The sequence below is a fragment of the Telmatherina bonti genome (genome assembly GCF_933228915.1).
Source record: "Telmatherina bonti genome assembly, chromosome: 13".
NCBI classification, from domain to species: Eukaryota; Metazoa; Chordata; class Actinopteri; order Atheriniformes; family Telmatherinidae; genus Telmatherina; species Telmatherina bonti.
This window is the reverse complement of record NC_136611.1, coordinates 33,529,301-33,550,470: the sequence shown is the minus strand read 5'-3', so window position 1 is coordinate 33,550,470 and position 21,170 is coordinate 33,529,301. Positions and strand designations below refer to the sequence as shown.

The following is a 21,170-nucleotide window of genomic DNA, read 5'->3' as shown; positions in this document are numbered from 1 at the left end:
AAAAAAAAAAGCACATCTGAAAAACATCTGTTCTTGTCATAATTCCCAAGCAGATGATGTTTATTTCCTCATGTGTTGGTTGCTGTTTGCTATGTGTGGTATCCCCACTGTAACAACTTGTCAAGCAACATTAAGCAGAGCTTGACCTTGGACATGAGAGACCATAAACATGCAACTCCCTCTGTCTTCTGCAGCTTGGATACACTGCTGGTAATTAGATGTGTTATCCCATTAAAAACAAACACTGCTCCAGTGAAGCAACACTGACTCTCACCTTCCCAGCTCCTTCTGGAGTTCTTGCATATGGAAATGACACTGCTTGTAATATGCTGCTTGGGCCTCCACAAACTCATGTAGACACCTCAAGTGATTGACCTAAAAAAACACATTAAATAAAACAAAGTTACTGTTATATAGTTTCAGCTCAAGTCAGAACATCTGCTCACCAAAACATGAACTCTTGAACTGCTTTTTAATCATTAAGCTTGCTCTGCAGAGTCCAGGATCACAGCTCTGACAGGAGATCAGAGAGTAAAAACCATTTCTGTCAAACTGATGTGCTTGTTAAACAGCAGGGGCCCCACCAAATAAGCTGGGGCTCTGCATTGCTTAATAGCAATACATATTTCTCATGATTTTTGATTCAAAGTAATCAGAACAATATATATTTTTTACAATTAAGACACTGAAGCTCCTTTGTGGTACTTCTTCTGCTGTGAAACATCAGATACCGAGAACTTGTGTCCATTATAATTCCATTTGAAACTCAAATTTTAGAGTAATGCGCTGATAAATTATTTTTTGTTTGTGTTTTCCTGAGTGAGTTGGGGAGATCACCACCAGTCAGGGTTAGTTACAAGAAGAAAATAACAATAAGTGTGTGAAATTATTGGAAAAAGTCATCTTAAGAGTAACTGTGTCAGAAGTTATCTCTCCCCAGCTAGCTGGAGACAACGCTGAGCCCATTTACATGGCCATCAAAATCAGATTATTGAGTAATCTGACACACTTCTGAAATACATTATTCAAAAACCCTTGTCTACATTTACCAGTCCATGTACATGTGTTTTCCATGTATCTCTCCTGCCAGCACAGAGGTGCTGGTGCTTTTATTTCCAGTAGATTACTGTAACACCCTGCTCTCTGGTCTTCCCAAAAAGTCTGTTTCCAGTCTACAATTACTTCAGATTAGGGCTGGGCAATATGACCTTTTAGTAATATCCCGATATTTTTATGCCATGTCACGATATACGATATATATCTCGATATTTACCTCAGCCTTGAATGAATGCTTTGGTGCGTACAATCACATCCGTAAGATGATTTTGTGTCTATATTAAAACATAATTGTTCATACTGCATTAAGATATGCTGATTTTAAACATTTATGCCAAAAGGATGAAATTGTAACGAAGCAAACTGATCAAAACCGTATTTATTGAACAGTTAAAGCAGCGGCAGAAACATGTCATTTTAAAACAAAATAAAGTGCCTTTGCATGATGTAATAAATGCAACGTATGAAAATAGGGGGGGACTTTTCAAATGATGAACTATTATAAGGCTTTGCTTTATGGATACGTTTTTGAGTTGTCGTGTATTTTTTTAATCGCAGAGTTTAGCGTAGAAATCAGTCTTATAATCCAGGCAGAATGTCCTCGTATCGTCTCCAATAAACGGCTTCAGCCAGTTTTTAATTCAGGAATTGATTCCCACTCCTTTCTGTACTTTCTAGAGACATGACGAGCTAGATAAATATGCTTGTGTCACACACACAGTGGATGAGGTGAGTAAGTGACAGAGGCTGTGAATGTAATCAAGTAGAATTAATTATTTTTGCGTGACGTGAAAAACTTTGTAATTTACGTCCCACTCTGTAATCCAGAGCGGGATCAGTGGTGGATTTGGCTGTTCATTGTGACTGCAGGTGGAGTCGTGCAGGTGTCCTCTCTGCTCCTCTGACTGGCTGCAGCTGCAGCCGGAGCGACCGAGTGCTTTAGGATGGGGAGAAACTCTCGTTCGTGACAATAACTTTACAATATGCGCTTTAAAGTCAGTCGCCAAAACACCAGGAAAGTCTCCAATAACTCCTGTAAAAGTCGCTAGATTTGTCGCTAGTCACTTTTCACAAAAAAAGTCGGCAGATTTAGCGAGTAAGTCACCAAATTGGCAACAGTGGCTACAAGCTGCCTCTCATGACGTAGCACGTAGCTCACGTTATGTACGTAATGAGGTGTGCTTGCTTTAACTCTCTGTGCAAAGCGGTGCAGAGTCGAGGAGGAGGGAGGAAACCCCGCCCACAGCTAAAAACACCTGCGTGACAACAGGATCCTCAAATATGACGAACATAGGCATTTTCTATATCGCACAGGGGACTAGCCACGATATCTCGAGTATACTCGATATATCGCCCCGCCCTACTTCAGAACTCACCGGCACGAGTTCTGATGAGGACCAGAGGGCGGGAACACGTTACACCAGTTTTAAAAATCACTGCATTGACTTCCTGTACGTTTCAGGATTTTAAGATTCTTTTACTTTAATTTTATTAAACTTATTTTCATTTGATGTTATTTAACTCTTTAACTTTAATTCTTTTTAGTACATCATTGTGAAGTTCTTTTATATGTATTTTTTTATTATTGTTGCTCTTATTTCTTCTTACGGTTTTTAAAGGTTATCTAAATTCTGTTTTTAACTCTAATGTTTTCCTCATGTGGATCCTGCACGCTGGGGGCCCTGCCTGTTTGGTTTGGGGGCTGTAGCCATGGCGACTGCTCCTGTTTGCGTGGTGTGGGTCCTGCACTGCAGCTTTACGGCTGCATGGTGGGCCCTCGGCTGCCTGGAAGTTGGGCGGTTGCTGTGGCGGCGGCCCCTATGAGCATGCGGGGACTGACTCCTGGTGTGAATGGATCCCTACATATAGTTTCGTCACATCAGCATCAAGTCAGACGTTTATCATTTAATATTATGATTTAAGTGTTATATTAATTACACCTGTGTTCAGTCAAAGAGACAGTATTCAGGAAATGACGTTACGGGGGGGGAGGGGTTTGTTGTCTGTCCTTGTGTGTGTGTGTGAGTGTGTGGAGAGAACTTGTGTCTGTTTTATTGTTTTTAAATGTCTTATCAACTGTTTGTGTTAATCTTTATGACTTAGTTTTATCTTGTAAAGCACTCTGTGTTGCCCATGGCATGAAAAGTGCTCAACAAAGAAAAGTTTGATTTGATTCTTTCTGCCTACCCTGCCTGCACACCTCTGATGAAGACATTGTTGAGAAAGCATGTATTGACCCAATTTCTCATCATCTCAGAACTGCTACATTTACATTGGAGTTTTAATTCCTCTTTAATTCCGAATAAACATTAATTCTGCTTTAAACTGACAAAAAATGACCATATAAAAACACTTGATTCCTAATGCAAAAGTCGATTCAGAATTAAGCGTAATTCCGATATAAGTGGCTGGTTTATTCACATTTTAATTCCGAACTATTGAATTCTTCTGTCATGTAAACCTTCAATCCGCTCTAAGTTAATTCCGGTCGTTCTGAGCATGCTCGTTACTTTGTCCTGTCCCGATGACACGCGTTGTTTTGCCTTCAGTGTTCGGTGGTCTATCTTTCTTCTCCTTCTCAGTTGCTGCTAAATGTGAAGTAGTATGCTGGTGTTGAGCTGCTACTTCACATTTATAATAAAAATAGCTGCAAAACTGGTACTTGTTATGTAGGTTTTACAAGTTACGACTGAAAAGACGAGAAGCAGGGAGCCAACTTTGTTTATTTCCGGTATACGTCATACGTCACGTGCACCCTCTGTCCAATCAGAACCCTTCCCAACCCACCGCTCTAAAGAGGAATTAAGTGAGGACGTGTTTCATGTGAACCTTCATTCTGAATTATTATTTTCATGTAAACTTGTAGGAGAACACGTTAATTCTCAATTATTTGATTCCAAATTATTCATTCCGAATTAAAAAACATCATGTAACCGTAGTGTGTCTGTAATCTGAAAAAGAGGTCAGATTTAACTGTCTACACAACCACTTGAATTATGTTATAACTCTAGAAATCAGCTACTGATCAGATCTTTGGTGTCAGGATCATTGCGAAGTGGACAAAAGCTAACGTTAAAGCTAACAAAAAGCTAACATTAAAGCTAACGTTAAAGCAGGGATGTCAAAGTCAAATACACGGAGGGCCAAAAAAACAAATTGGCCATAAGCCGAGGGCCGGATTGGTTCAATGTTTATTAAAACATATTGAAATGATTGCACGTAGCCTATTGAACCAAGACCTAACACAGTGTATTATTTAATGATTAAATGAATAATCGGGAAAACATTTTTCAGCAGGCACACAGACAAGAACAAACTGCCTTCAAAGAAAAATCACATGTCCTGAACATTAAATGAATAAAGTAATATTTTCTTAAGGCTCTGTCAGTAAGTTAAAGAGAAAACATTTTCAACAGGCAAAAAAAAGCAATTTTCCTTCAGAAACAAAATACATTCCTTATATCAAGATAAATGCATAAATGAAACTGCATGCAATATAAACTGAAAATGCAATATTATCCTGCTCTATTATCCTACCAATTACTGCTTCAAATAGTAAAATGAGAAAATATAGAATAAATCAAATGAGTTGTATTATTTCTCATGGCTCTTATCTGCAATTTTCCCTGAATCCATTAACTGAAAAATAAATATAAATAAATAAATAAAATACAATAAAATAAAATGCAAAAATATATGGCACACAGACAAAATACTTTGTGTGTTTCTTACGTTTCATGGTGCCTTCTTAGATTGTATTCTTTCATTACAGCCAGACTTTCTCCACACAGAAGACACACAGGTTTGCCATTTACCTCAGTGAACATGTACTCTGCCTCCCACCTAGCTTGAAACCCCCTTGTTCTCAGCATCCACCTTCCGTTTAGCCATTTTTTGGGGAGGAGGTAGCTGAAAGTTGACATCTGCTCTGACTGCTAATGAATGATGAAGCAGAGGTCTGCTTGCTGCGCTGCAGTGAGTTCGCGGGTTACCGTTGCATTGTGGGAAATGTAGTATTGGTGCGTGAAAAACACCAGCGGGTGGCTACAGCCTGCGGGCCGGTTCTAATACTAATCAAATATCATCCCAGGGGCCATAGATAATTCATTCGCGGGCCGGATTTGGCCCGCGGGCCTTGACTTTGACATATGTGCGTTAAAGCTAACAAACGCTAACATTAAAGCTAACAAAAAGCTAATGTTAAAGCTAACAAAAGGCTGCATGAGGCTTGGGATCAACAAAACCAAAAACAGCCTTGTTTGCATCTTTATCTAATTGAAACAAAAATGCGCCTAGAAAACTTTTAACATTGTAAGGGTTGGGTTGGGGGGGCACAGACTGGAAAGAGTGGCATATGTAAATAAAACTTTTATTTAAGGCGATGATTTTTTTATGTTTTACAGCTGACGTGGTAATCTAATGCAGTGGTTCCCAAACTTTTTCTGCAGGGCCCCCTTTTCATCAACGACAATAATGTCGACCCCCCCACCTGTCACATGGACCACAGAAACATACTAAGAAATGCCTCTTTAGTTTTAGTGGCTGTTTTGTAGGTATCTATAACTAAAACCATGTCAGTGCTATTATCCATTCTTCTGCGTAAGTATAAAACATTTTAAACCATGAATCTCTGCAAACTACTTTAGGTGAGTGAAGTTTACTATGAGACAATGCTGCTTTAGTAAAACAACTTTTCCATTTATGGTAGTTTATTTCTAAAGTAACCTGTAGGCTTTTCTTTGTGTTCAGGATGAAATGTACACAAGGGGTGCTGTAACTTGTTTGGCTTCATACTTCATTATATTAGATGATAATATTTTGGTACATGCAAAAGACTGCATTGTCATTATTACCCACCATTGGTTATTTTATTATTATTACTGGTCAAGCTGGGACAGATATGTTCCATCTTAGCTTGTTCTCTTTTTTTACTACTTGAATTCTCTCTTGTTGATTTATCATCATTTCCTATGAGTACTTTTACAAATTCATCCAGTGTAAAAACTCCCAAGTTTTATCTAGCCTTGCCGCGCCCCCCCCTGTGATAACTCTGGGCCCGCCCCCCAGTTTGGGAACCACTGATCTAATGTAACGTGAAGCTAATTTGCTTGTGACAATCCCACATCATGTGTCTGTTATCACTGCTGAACAAACACTGATAAAAGAAAAACTTTGAACCAAATTACAAGTTCTTTCAGTCTATTAACTTTGCACCGTGGTCACATTTGGTGGGTTTATTGTCTACATCTTCTTTATAAACTCTTTAGACAGACAAATATAATCACCACCAGAAGCAATTAGTGAGATAATGCTGTAGGAAGTGGAACAATGATATGCAGAAATAAAAAATAAAAAAAGCATTTAATGCTGTTTACACTAAGTATTTATTGGATCAGTGTGTTTCCATCTGAAGCATTTAACACCAAACCATCAGCATATGAACATGCTGTAGCTTGAACTTAAAGAAAATTGTGTTTATAGCACGTGGTTGCATCTGTGTTTAAATAAGTTTTTGTAGCAGAATTATTTATAGAACACACACAGTTGTGTGATTGAAAATATTGGACATGATTCACAGACTTGTTTAAAACTTTTCATCAATCTAAACTTTACGGAAAAAGGTAAATTTGTTCACTTATCTTACACGCTTACAGGTCCTTAAATCATGTTTGACGGTGAAGATTTTTCCCTCTTTTTACAATAAGAAGGTTTTGTGAGAGACAGAAGGTGTGTGTGTGTGTGTGTGTGTGTGGGCAGCTGACATACGTGTGTACTGCTGATGCCCTCCAAAAGCAACCGTGTAACTTCTGCTTGGCGATCAAACTCCGATTGGGCCAGTCGGAGCTCCTGTTCAGCCTGAAACAATCAGAAGAGCACAGATATATTTCATTCGTACCCCTTTGTGAACTTGGCACGTTCAAAGAAGTAATCAATAGCAAAGTAGACTGGTAATAAAGATAACTGATAATCTTATATAACCTGGAATGTCGTACGGTTAATTATTTTATAGGTCAGCACTTGAGACGATTTAGTCCTATGTGCTCTGGGAACACAGCTGAAGTTCAGTAATGAACCCATATTCCCAAAATGAGTTAAACATAAAGTTAGAAAGCACAAAATGTCTGTACTCACTTTCTCGACCTCTTCGGTCCAGAGCTGGAGAAGAGAAAAATGCATTTTAACAGGAATAACAGCTTCTAATCATAATGTAGAAAATGTTACATTCATTTAACATGGATTCATGTGTGATTATTCATTATCATTATTAATCTTATTCATTCATGTACGATTGTAAAAAAGCCGGGAATGAATGTTGAAAACTTGGTTTTGGATCAAGCCAGTCTGTATTCCCACTGAAATGCCCAAGTTTTCTGTTAATCAGAGATGCAGCTTTCTTATAGGCTAAAGCCAGGGTGGGGGAGCTTGGCCCTTGTCCTGATTCTAATGAATGAATCACTTTGCATATTTTGATAAGCTGTTGGATCCATTTGACTTGAATCAGGTGTGCTGGACCAGGGATACGTGGAAAACCTGCAGGATTCCAGCCATCGAGCACCAGGGTTCCACACCCCTGCTTTAAAGGGAGCATTCAATGTTTCTATTTCCAGTGTGTGTGAGTGTTTTTTAAGAAAGTTAAAACAGGTTAAAAGGTATTTAAAACAGGAAGAAAAGAAAAGAAAAAAAGTTAATTTTGGGTTTCTCTGAAAACAAGCAGAAAGTGTTGCCGTTATTTTCTCTGTCCTAAGAACAGGGATGGGCAACTCTGGACCTCGAGGGCCGCAGTCCTGCAAATGTTAAGAGTTTCCCTGCTGCAACACACCCTGATACATTTCAAAACATGTTAAAATGTTGCACAGCTTCTTTAAGTCTTTGTGTGGAAAGTTCCATCATTTTGCAGCATCTGCTGGGCCGGCTGCATCAGGCGCCAACGATGGCTGGTGAGTTTACCAAAGAGAGACATCCTGCTGCATTCGTTGCTGTGGGTTGCTGTTTTCCACTTCGTTTTCAGGCTCTGATTCAGGTTCCAACATGTAGGGCTGTATGCTATGTGTTGACATTGTATTTTGCTTTATTATTGAGTTCATATCAGACTAATCCTTCTGTTTATGAGATGTTACAAGCAGGTGCGGTGTCCGCTCCCGATGTAGCGCAGTGGCGGGAGGCGGGGCTTAATGCGGAAGAGTCTCAATCCACTCGTTTTGCCCGCAGGCTGATCTGACAGCCTACGGAGAGGGTCTGAAGTAAATAAAGCCATTTGTGACAATAACTCGATAAATCCCAGCCCTTCTGGGCTCAGAAATAAAAATAAATTAGCCTGAAATGCACAGAATAGTTCCACTTTAAAGAAGCCAAACCAAGCGATCCAGGAGTTCTGGTTCTGTATTGGCGACTGATCTGGAGCTCATGGAGCTGACTGTACAGAGAATGCTGCAAACGCTGCTGGGTAAAGTGAATGATTATCCACACACTCTATACATGTCTGTGAAGAAACGACCGTGTTCAGTCAGAGTTTGCTGCAAGACAGAAACGTATATTTAAGTATCACTAATTATTACCACTAATTTAAATATATCGTCACCGTGCTGAGAATCTGTGACAGAGTCAGAGTCATCCTCCTGCTCCACACCCTGCTGCCCTCCACCATGCATGTTGTCAGGCATCGCTTCCCTATATCCCCTACCCAACTACACCTGACTCTCCTCCCGGTGACGAGGCCTCCCCCGTACCTTCCCCTCGGACGTCCCACTCAGGACACGTGAAACAACATCAACCCTGATCTGATGTTGCTGTCTCCCAGCCTGACTACCTGTCTGTCCGCTACACCCCTCTCCTACATCAGAGCCAGACTCTCCCACCGAGACACCGACCCCCCCGAGAGTTGTCCGGCATAGCAGTGGGACCAGTGCTGCTCTCCCCTGGCCCAGTCTAACCAGCTGCTGGCTGTTATGCCTCACATCCAAAACACTTAATGTTCCCACTGCTGACATACACCATGTAATGTCCTTCCGAATGTTTCACCCTGAAAGACACATCAAGCGTTTGCTGCTGTTCTCTCTACATGAACAGTTTTCTGTTCATGTAGAGAATACAACAGGCTTCGCTCATCAGTAATCTGTTTAAACAACACAAAAGTACTCCAGAGTACAAACAGCTTATGAATACTGAAGTACTTTAGCAATGATACTATGACCTCATTAACGGCCTTTAATGAGGCGCCAAAGCCGGTTCAGGTTCATCCACCTGGTTTCAGACATGATCGGTTTCATGGAGGCTAATCTCCAGTTTTGTGTGGATGAAATACAGATTGCTAAAATACTTTTGGGGTTTTACTGCAATTCAGCGCTGTGAGGACGGCTATGAGTCACCTCATCAAAGCTGGGCTGGCTAGTTGGGGGAGAAAATATGAGGCATTGGAAGAGGAGCAGGAAACGAGCTGAATAAAGATAACCACACTGAAAAGGGTTGCAAAAAGAACGGACAATGGGACGCTCACGGCTGGAGAACAAATACAGTGTTGGAGGGAAGTATCATTCAGGAGGGTAATTATAAAAGAAAAGTTAGTAAAAGAAACTGGAAGTCTGGAGTTGTTTCTTTGTTTTTCCTTTCTCACTGGGGAGGGCAACCTGGCTGGGGGATTCGGGAAAGCAGAAGCTTTTCACACCCTGGCTGCTAAAATATTCCGGTTTGATTACTGGAAATGCCAGTGATGCCCCCCCCCCCCCATTCCCACGCACGTCTCTGGAAAGCCTCACATATTAAGGTGGGAGACAATAGGCAAAAGGTGGACAAGAATTCGCCTCTGATGAGGTCACATTTCTTTAATGTGACTGTCAGGAGAGCAGAAGAGGAGGAGGAGGAGGGAAAAGCTTCAACAGTAGCCAAAGTATTTGACAATTAACTACAAAAGACAACATGAGGACTTTGTTTGACTGCACGACATGCCCCTGTTAGAACGTTATCTGAGTCCAGCAAGTCGTTCTGTCAGACTGTTTCTGTGGTTGCCTTCATATGAAGTCCCGGCGGCTTGAATTTCCATTCTTTACTGTTTTAACACCTGATGCTCCCCGTAAAAACAGCAGAGGAAGTTGATATACAGTACAAAGTTTTCCTAAAGTTTGTTTTTATCTGAAACAAACTTCCTGGCAGCATCTCATGAATGCTGTGTTTTCATACGTCAATGGTTTTGTTAATCTTCAATGACAGAAATGACAAATCTGCATTCTTGTTCCGTGGGACCTTTGGATTAAAGGCATTTACCACCCACTTCCTATCACACTCAGCAAATTTGGATGGGTGCGGCTCTTCAGTGTTAGAGTAGATCATTTCTTTATAACCTGAATGGAATTATGTCCTTTATTTGGCACTAGTTAAAATAAACAGCATATTTTATGCAGGAGAGGGTTTTAAGGAAAGCTCTGAATGTAATCGGATTAATCTGACAAAAGGTGGGGGGTGGGTGGGGGTATCCTCAAGAGATTAAAAGTGCAGCAAACAGTTAAAAAGTTAATGTGCAACATCCATCTTTGCCCTGTTTTATCAGTGTTATGAATACTCAGTTGGAAACATAATATGACACAGTTGTCTGGTATGCAAACTCTCAGCTCGTAACCACCTTCCTCCCAAACATGCCAACCTATTCATGATAAAAGCGTGCAACTTTACAGAAAAAAATTATATTCTTTACACTCAAATTTCATGAAGGCTTTCTTATGGATCAAATATCCTTTTTTTCCTCTTATACTCCTCAACTCTTTGCATTTGGAAGGAAATTCTTATGATATAAAATAACTTATATGTGTGGGTGGAATATAAAAAGTTTATTTCTAAAAGGTGTTAATTCTGTATTTTTATAGGTGTTTTAAAGTAAAACATCCTCCTTACCGCAGAAGCACTGGCAGACAGCACATAGTTGCGAGGTCTGGTTTCCTGAAAATCTGGAACCACCTACAACAAAGTTATTCAAACATACAAATCAGTTCTCCAGTCAATAAAAAAGTTGTGCAATTTCATTTAACTATAAAGGGGTGGAGAGGTGGATGGCAGATAATAATCACCAACATATTTTCACATTAGGTGTGTCTGCAGGAGCGGAGGTAATGCAACACGGCTGTTTGCAAACAAGCCTTCCAACATCCGTGGTGATTCAAAAGCTTTTCACTGGGTTGACAAATCCCTGTTAAAGGCCAATTTGTTCACACCAGTTCACAATGAGTGAAAGGAGATGTCATCATGCACATGCAATCAAACTGGAGGAGGAAAGTCTTTAATCAAAGCTTTGACATGTCAAGTTGAAAAATGATCGGGTGCTTACCGAGGCTTAAAATAACCCGCAAAATGTTGATGTGACGCATGTTGTTACAGATTTATTTAGCAAAAACTGAGCCAAAAAGGAAGAAAAACAACCACAAAAACAAAGAACAGTCAGTCAGCTGTGTTGTGTAAATGATAACAAAAGAAAATGTTACGCACTGCCATTTATCTGAGGTTGGAATGACTAACAGACACAATGACAGCCTGTGTGTGTGTGTGTGTGTGTGTGTGTGTGTGTGTGTGTGTGTGTGTGTGTGTGTGTGTGTGTGTGTGTGTGTGTTAACACACTTGAACATATGAATATTTACTATAAATTAGAAAAAAAAATAATGACAATTTTAACACTTCTGGGATATTCTAAATGAAAAAAATTAAGTAAATAAAATAAATACTACAAACTTTTTGTTAAAGCGTAAATCTAAAAAACAACAAGGCGTTTCTGGTGGAAGCATTTTTCGGACAGCTTCATATTTATTTTTCTCTAATATGAATTAAAATCATTGTGTTTCCTTTTAGCTCAGTGTCCTACTTACTGCTGACTTCTGCTTTGAAATGTTCCTATTTACGAAGACATTTTCCATCTGTTAGGGGACTATTTATCGTTGCATCGCTTTCTTACTTGTGATGTACCTCAAGGGTCCGTGTTAGGGCCACTGCTTTTTAGGGCGCATTCACATCAGCCCTTCTGATTCAAATCAGAGTGTGTTTGCGCCGAAAGTCCGCTATGTTTGGGGGTGATCTGAATGCACAAACAAATTCTGATTTAGATCAAAGAAGTGGACTTGGTCCGCAGGTCCTGGTCCGTTTCAAGAGGTCCAAAAAACAGGAAGTCCACTATAAAACTAAGTGCGTTGTGGGTTCAGCACAAAATCTTCACTCTCAACGCGGGTAAACACAACCAAAGCATAGCATGTGGAATAATAAAGCCCTTTTCCATTAGTATCAGCTAGTCTCAACTCTACTCGGCTCGGTTTGTGGGGTTTTCCACTCGGCTCTTGTACCCCTATCCCAGTACTTTTTTTGTAACTCCTCAGCTGAGCTTCTTAGCGAGCCGAGTCGGGTTATGTGTGACGTCGCCAGACTGCATGCCACTATTGGTCAGGGGCGCAGCCAATCAGTGGTCAGGGTCATTGAGTGACATCACTGGAAGAGCAACTCCAGCTCGAAGGTTGTTTTCACAACGTGGCAAGAAATGGCGCAACAAAAGTCTGCTCCGTGGTCGAACACTGAGGTGGAGACATTTCTTTGTTTGGTTGCTGAGGAAAGGATACAGAGGGAACAAGATGGAGCGACGCGAAATGAAAAAATATATCAAAGGCTTTCTGATTCAATGGACTGGACGTGGTTCCAACAAATGTATGCAATTCATGGTCAGCAACTGGCAACCAGTGGGAGGACACATGGTGTTGACTCGGGCACTGCCGTGTTGGAGAGTGCATTGCTGGATGGTGAGTGGATTTCTGTTATTTACTTTCTTTAATATTTGGTGTAGAGGAGCTGAAAATAACAGCTAGTTAGTGATGGATAGTGTTGTCACACTCTTCGGCATTTTGTGTGACCGTTAATATCGGCTAATATCAGTTAATATCAGTTAGAGCTAAATACGCATTAATGTGCTATAGCTATATAGCCCTATCTATAGATAAGGCGAAAGCAGGCTGAGGTGAACACACAAGCCAAGCCAAAAGCTAAAATTGGCAAGCCAACACTAGCGAAAAGCTAGTGTTTCTGACTTGGTTTTTATATACATTTATTTATCGTCATTAGAGGTTGTGATTGTTTAAGGCTGCCTTTCCCCAAACAAGGACAATTCAAGTGTTCTCCTCACGGACTCCTTAGACACCCTGACACCGGCAGCTTCCTCGACACCCGCAGCTTCCCAGACGCCAGCTACGTTGAACAGCAAGCCGCAACATGTTATCTCTGGTAAAGAAGAGCAGATTTTCCGGTTTAGTCTGTAACTCTAAGTGGATAGAGATTAACATCCGCTACATTAAAAAAGATCAACTAAAAAAAATATATATCAGTGATGAGCAACAAGTAAACGATGAAATATGGCGATTTTATAACAATGTATACAAATCCAATTTTCAAAAAGAAGAATGTGACGTATTGTTTGAAACAGTCAAGGACAACATAAAAAATACTAAATGAAGATGACAAGAGAAGATTAGGAGAGGCCTTAAAGATATCAGAACTGGAAAGAGAACTAAAACAGATGAAAAATAGAAAGTCACCAGGAATAGACGACATTTCAGCAGAATTTTATAAACACTTTTGGAGTAACATTAAAGACCTGTTACACTACGTCTTTTTGGAATGTATAGAAAAAGGATGTTTATCCCCCTCAATGAAAATAGGATTGATAACACTAATACCAAAACCTAGTTAGTTACCAAAGATCTACTATACTTGGATAACTGGAAACCAATTACTCTTCTTTGCACTGACTACAAATTAATAGCTCTGGTATATGCAAATCTATGAATGTTTTTACTAACGTGACAGTGAACATACTGGTATTTATGTTGTTGGGTTTTTTTTGTGCTCTGCCCCAGCTATTTATGTTTTTGTAGGAAGTGGAGATTCATCGTTGAATGTGTAAGTACTGTATTGTTCATTAAAGTTTGTTTGTTTTTTTGTTTTTTTTTTTAAAAAAACACTGTTTATTACTGGGATACGCCATACATCACATGATCTCTCTGTCCAATCAGAACCCTTCCCAACCCGCCGTTCTAAGAAGGAATTAAATGAGGACGTGCTTCATGTAAACCTCAATTTGGAATTTTTTTTTTTTCATGTAAACTCGTCGGAGAATTCGTTAATTCTGAATTATTTAATTCCGAATTATTAATTCTGAATTAAAAAACATCATGTAACTGTTCCCAATGAGCATTAAGTGAATAAATCCCGAGTTAAGTCAAATTTTCTGAGTTATATAATAGTAAAACAGAACTGATGCGGTTTACTAGATTAAACACCCCCACCACCACCACCAACACACCCTACCCATTGACTACCATGTATGACTCAATGAGATCACACTCCTAGCGGTGGAGGGCACTTTAATAAGAGGAAGAGAAAAGTACTTTCCTTTTCCTTACACTGGAAATGGAAAATACTCATCGCGATGACAACACAATGTGTACGGCAGCAATACGGTAGCATAGGGACAGATCACTGCTGCATGCAGAAAGCGAAACTGTCACTTAAACCACTGTTTTTTGGTTTTGTTTTTTTTAACACAGAGTTAACCACCTAAGACTAACTTTGAAGCATGGAGGTGGAGGTATCATGGTTTGGAGAGGCATCACTAGACCAGGTGCCGATTGTAAACTCCATCATGAGTTCTACAATGTGGAACATGGCAGACCTGTAAAAATACTTAAGATCAAGGACCCATGAGGAGGATAACAGAAGCTATTTAGGGATACAGTGTCCTACCGGGTCCCTTAGGTAGAATATAATCTTGTGTTTAATGCATAAAACATGATTATTTTTTGTTATTTACTAACAACCAATTCATCATCTTTTCCAAACAAATAAAAAAAAAAAAAAGACATGATATCCATATGTGAGTATTTTCCACTAAAAAAAATTTGGTTGGTGTGTCCTATATTTTTTTTTATTTTTTTTTATTTTTTTTATGACTGACTTTTATTTATCTATTTTTTTGCTTTCATTTAATGACACGAGTTAAAAAACTAAAGTGGAGGTGATTTCTTTTTCATGGCTGGTCAGTCTGTCTAATTGCTTTGTCATTGAAAAGTCAAACTTTTTCAAAAGAAAAAGAAAAGAGGCACATTTGTATATATATATATATAAAAAAAAAAAAGTGCAATCTTTTAGGATTTCTGGCATCTGATTTGGTCAGGACTGATGCTTTTTTGGGTAAACACATCAACCTTTTCCCTCTTAATCATAATATCAAAATAAGGCCACGTTTTAGACGTTTTCCTGGGACTCCACTGCCACCTGCTGGCAAAACAAAGTGTACAATAAACATCTAGAAGCCTGATAACTAATTCTGGGTTGGTTTAGCTTCAGTTTGCACTTTGAGCAGCAAGTTTCTTTGAATAGCTTCGTCCACCAAACCAAATGCCTTCATGCCATAGCTGCGTGAGGGTTTTGCACAGCCATAGAAAGCTTCATAATAAAGACATTTTCAGTAAGTGTTTAATAAAACAGAGGAAAAGTAAATCTTTCCAGTTTCCAAAAACAAAGCATGAAATAATCAACACAAATAATAAAGTTGCACACATGTCAGCAAACGATATGGCGCTCTGCAATTCAGTCAGGGAATTGTGCAAAATGCAAAGTAAACATGAGGCTCTTCAAGTTTTTTCAGTTCACTGCTTTGTTGTTTAAAAATATTTTTGAGTATATTCCCATCAATCTTGCTTACATGGCAAAAGATACAAAGTCAGCAGAACTGGAAAAACTTGCATCATACTCAACATCTTCAAAGTGGGTTTTATACTCACATCACCCTCGCACTGCAAAGGTTGTGAATACACAGAAGTTATGCGTGTTAGCGTCAGCAGCACCAAATCTCATCAATAAAAAGTTAGTGGGAATGGGTGAGGGCTGGGTGGGATGCATGACTTACCGCGGCCTTGGCCTCCGCCACCTTTGCCTTCTTCACACGTGCTTTACAGGCATCCAGGTCCAGGCGGAGATTCTCCAGCAGACGACGTTCTTTCTGTTTCGTGACAAAATTAGTTCAGTTTTTAGTCACCTTGAACCCAAATCACATGTTAAATTGTTACATCTAGTTCAAGTGGAACTGCATTGTAATCTGCCTGTTTGTGGATGCAGCAAACGTTTGCATAAACATAAAAAGTAACTTTAACCTTCCAACTAGACTCATGTTAAATGTAAACTGAGCAGAATCAGAAATGATCTTAGTTGTATGTCATCCATCCATCCGGGGACCCTGAACTCCAAGTGTTTGGAGACCATATGTTCCAGATAACCACGTTGCCAAAACCCCAGGAGAAATCTCTCTTATCTCTTTTAGCAGACTGGGGACTGGATGACCATAAACTAGTCTGCAAATCGAGCTAAATGTTATTTAGAAACAAAAGTATGTTGATCTTTGAAAGGGTGTAAAAATGACAACAAACAATCGCTTCGCGCAATATTATCGTTTATCGCAATATTTTCTGAAACAATTAATTGCATGGCAAAACTGGTTACCGTGACAGGCCTATCCGCAGGACACTGGCCCAAGGAGTCCAGAGTTGCTAATATTTGGAATTTCAGGTTACGTGGCAGCGTAGGAACGGATCTCGTTCGTAAACCGAGGACCACCTGTATTTGTAAATGAACCACCTGGTGGATGTTGGTGAGTCATCCAAAGACACGTATAAAATACTAGAAACCAGGACTCAAGTTTTAGTACTCTCTGAATTAAATCACTTGAGTAGACCCTGAAGTGTTCTTGAAGTGCCCCACTTAAGTAGAAGTACTAAACTATTCAAATTTTTTTGTACTTAAGTATTTCAAGTAGTTTATTTCAAATTTTTTTTATTCAAGTACTAAAAGTAAAAGTACTCCAGTGTGTTGTGCAGTTATTTAAGACAACATTCAACTTTGTGCAGATTATTGTTTATGATTTTAAATTTTTGGCCTTTTATTCAAAAATCCTTTGGCTGGAGCAGTAGTACACAAACCAGAACATATATGGAAAAAAAAAAAAAAAAAGATCAAGTGTGTTCACTCCCCATCTTAAACTAGTAAGTATATTCTAAATGTTCTTCTTTTTTTTTTATGTAAAGACGTCTCTCTCTATCCATAACTTATGGCAACTAAAGGCAAGTCAGTCACTTATTAGTAAGTTCTTCTGTGAAAACAAAAGTAATCGAGCGCTGAAAACAACTCTTTCTAAATAAAATCAGAACAAACATGTCCTTTCACATTTACAGAATCACATCCTTCTCCTCACTTATAAGTTTTCTTCCTTGCACAAGTCATTCCCTTCTTAAGCCAGTGTGTATAAAGAAGTCATTTTTTGGACATTAGGGTACTGATATTGGTATCAAGGGTATTGGAGATTTTGCAGGTTTTCCTTCCATTTCGTTCTCATACGTTCTTGTCTCGACTTCAGCTAAAGGTAGCTTTAGGTGTTCTCAGGTAGGCCGTTAGCAGGCAGAGTGAAAGGGAGTGCGGCAACTCAGCTTGATCGCTTGATTCGTTAAAGCCAGGTTAAACTAGGCGATAGAGCCATCTAGAGTTGGAGAAGTTATAAATTATATTTATATGTTTAAACAAACTACCATAGTAGGCTTTTTTTTGTTTGTTTTTTTTGCTATTTTAAAGAGTAACGACTCAGGGCAATGAAAAATGTATCTGGGTAAAAGTATCATAGTGATCCAAAATATGTAGTGGAGTAAAAGTGGAAGTAGGAAAAAAAAAAAAAGTACTTCAATAAAGTAGAGATACCACATTTACAACTTAAGTACAGTAGTGAAGTAGTTGTACTTCGTTACTACACATCTCTGGTCATCCAAAACATTACCACTGACTGAAAAATAAATGATATAACTGATCATAAATACATACATTGTAACTACACAAGACTGTCTTTGTGATGAATAGGAAAAGGTACAACTATATTCCATAGAATATTTGCATAATATGAATATGATTTTATATATATATATATATATATATATATATATATATATATATATATATATATATATATATATATATCTCACTAATTAAAAAAAAGGATTATTGCATATGTCTGTAGACGTAAAATATTGCTTTTAAAAAGTCTGTCTTTGTTTTTTATTAAAGCATGCATGAAGGGGTAATTTTACAACCTCGGCTTGGAGACAGCAACTTCTTGGATCTGTTGTTACAAGCGTACACGCGCTTCTGTGAGTCACAGCGTGATGAAACCGAGCTCCGACGTTTGGCACATGGCTTGAGAGGTATCTGTACCAAAACTAAGTTGTGTCTTGTGTGAAGGAGGAGGAGGAGGAGGAGGGAGGAGAAGGTGGACCAATCAGAGTAAAGAGTTGGTTGTTGGTGTGGTTGCAGCTGTTGGCAGCTATTGCTATGGCTAACAAAGCTGGGCTAAGTTACGTAATAATCATTTTGACTCATCTGTTGGGTGTTTTAGGAGTAAATAAACACAGTCCAACTAAACTTATTAATAATCTCATTAAATTAAAGTGAATACTCATTCAGCTTTGATTGGAAGTTGACGGCTAGCTAGCCATAGTGACATGTTGGGTGGTGTGGTGTGGTGTGCTGGTTCCTTGTTTCTGAGAGTCACTTCTTCTCACAATGTAAAAAAGGTAGCATCAATATCTTGTTTACTGAAAATAAATCTGATTAAATCTAGACGGTCAGAATAAAAAATGATGACCATCCATTTTCTATAACACTACACCACAATTCATGGTTGCAGGGAAGCCTGTCCTGGCAGTTAGCAGGTGAGAAGCAGGGGACACCCTGGACAGGTCACCAGTCCACTGCAGGACAGCAACCACTGAGTTTTCAGAAAGGCCAATGAGCCTAACATGCATGTGTTTGGACAGTGAGAGGAAGCCGGAGTACCATGCACACACAGGGAGAACATGCATACTCCACTGTCTCCCCAGCCGAGGCCGCAGTGCTAACCACCACATCCCCTGTGCAGCCCGAAACACTGGTGTGACTCACCGAAATGGTCCGCCAGTCTCCTTCCAGAAAGTTCCTGAGAGGGCTGAGAAAGCTGATGGCTGACGTCTGGATGAACTCCCTCTCTGCAGCTCCTAATCTTCTCTCACATTCCCCCACCTTAATCAACGTGCTTCCTGCAACGAGAACGCCACAAACACACACGCTTTAGTTGCTGCTTAGCTTCATTTCTCATTACAGAGGATGTGCACCAACGTTGGAACCATAGACCGTATATAAAAAGATGGACGTAGCCTCCGTGACGTCACCCGTAGGTTTCTGAAGAGCTGAATTAAAGCTCGGTGGGCGGTTCCTACCGTCGCCATCTTGGCAGGGTCATCCCTGTTGTCTCGCCCGGAAAATACAAATATGGGCAAAGAGGTGGAGCTGAGAGGGGGGCTGTGAGCGTCATGGTGGATGATTGACATCGAGCAAACTCTGAGCTTTCTGTAGCTAAGAGCTAACCGAGCTAACCTGGAGATGACAGGAGCTAACCAGCTAACGGAGGTAAGCGGGCTAAAGCTAAGTCACGTTGTTAACCGGCTAAAAACCGCGGTTGTTCTACGTTCTTCTGACTTGAAGCGGGAGATCGGGTACCTGTCAATCAAAAGGACACGCCCCTAAATATGCCAAATTTCTAGATTAAATTACTTTTAAACGGGCGAGTTAAAAAAAAATTCACTCCCCTCACAGTTGTCATGAAGGTAAACCTGACCTATTAAACCTAAAATGGATTTTTGAACCAGGCTGTAAATATGTTTATTTCTGCTGTAAACATGTTTATTTCTGCTGTGAAGTTGGTCTTTTTAACATGGGAGTCTATGGGGATTTGCTCTGTTTTGCAGCCCCTAGTGGATGAAGGGGGAAATGCAGTTTTATGCACTTCCGCTTATGCTTCACTTATTAACGCCGGAGGTTGCTGCTTGGTGGGAACGCACACAATGAATTTTGAATGAACCCACGGTCTGTTTACATCAGTTCAGCAGCTGTTCTCACCTTTCTAATCTCAGTCTGAAGGCCTTTTCATGACCGATGGGACCAATCCAAATAAATGATATTAAACTGCAAATAATTCGGAGGTGAAAAATCAACATTTCTGTCTTTGCACACAAAATACGATGCGAAATTAGGATGTCTGTGGGACAGTTGGAGGATCTGCTTTGGCAGCTAGCTGCTAGCTTTAAGAAGCAGACAAGAAATAATAAAGATGCTTGGCCATGATGATACCAAGTCTGGATGAAATAGCAGCAAAAGTGATGCCTGCACAGCTCACAACTGTTGATCTATCAGTCAACACGCCTTCTCTCATTAATTATTGTTGCAATAATTATTGCATTAATTATTGTTTTTTATCTTTTTGCTTTTAATGTAAAGCACTTTACGCTAAATTTTATTGTATGAAAGCTTCTTTATAAATAAAGCTTGATTGATTGACACTGATTAACACTCGCGCCCCAACACGACAGCAAGATTTGTTGTGTGGTTCCTGAGATATTCTGCAAAGTACTTATGCTCCCACAACCACACTCTTTGGGTGATTTATCGTGAGCTACAGACAATTCCAGCCTTTTGAGAAGGTTTTCAATTCAGCCGTTTGGTGCAGCGTTTTTCCAGGAACTTCGAACGTCAATTCCACCGTGATACGTTCATGATTTATTACATCTTATGATAAAAATGTGTAAATTATGTTAGCAGACCTCCATATTAAAGCAAACATCATGACTTCCTGTCAGTCTCTCGACCAATAAGATCCTCCTACTTCTTATCACTCTGTTTTTATGACGGTGACATCCAATCCAAGCAGCCAAAGATCAGAGTGAATAGTTTAAATAGTTATCTTGCAGTATAGAAAGCAAAATAATATAGTAAAAAGAAAGAAATACAAAAAACAGGCAGGTCTAGCAGTCCGCCCCCTGGAAGTATGAGCGGTGTGGTGTAGCCCTCCATCTTGGCACAAGCGGCTAAAGAAGTGAATGTAAAAATGTAAATAGTTTTGTTTTTTTTGTTTCCTGATGGCCAAGGCCTCAGAGAAACATATTTAAAAATTAAAAAGCTTTTCTTAAAATTTTAATTCTGTGACATTCAATGTCTGTTTTGTTTTTATGCTCATATAACTATTGATCCATGCA

At 39.5% G+C, this 21,170-nt stretch overlaps 1 protein-coding gene across 1 annotated transcript in view; it reads right to left on the bottom strand.

Annotated features, from left to right (window-relative positions):
* The window catches only part of LOC306764709 (endophilin-B2-like), a 41,633-nt gene that overhangs the window by 8,685 nt on the left and 11,778 nt on the right, over window positions 1-21,170 (bottom strand). Inside the window, exons 4-9 of the mRNA XM_079251924.1 lie at window positions 19,045-19,178; window positions 15,977-16,069; window positions 10,939-11,001; window positions 7,189-7,212; window positions 6,823-6,912; window positions 275-375 (exon numbers count right to left, since the gene is read on the bottom strand). Coding sequence (XP_079108050.1) covers window positions 275-375; window positions 6,823-6,912; window positions 7,189-7,212; window positions 10,939-11,001; window positions 15,977-16,069; window positions 19,045-19,178 — 505 coding nt within the window. The remainder of the gene's footprint in view (window positions 1-274; window positions 376-6,822; window positions 6,913-7,188; window positions 7,213-10,938; window positions 11,002-15,976; window positions 16,070-19,044; window positions 19,179-21,170) is intronic.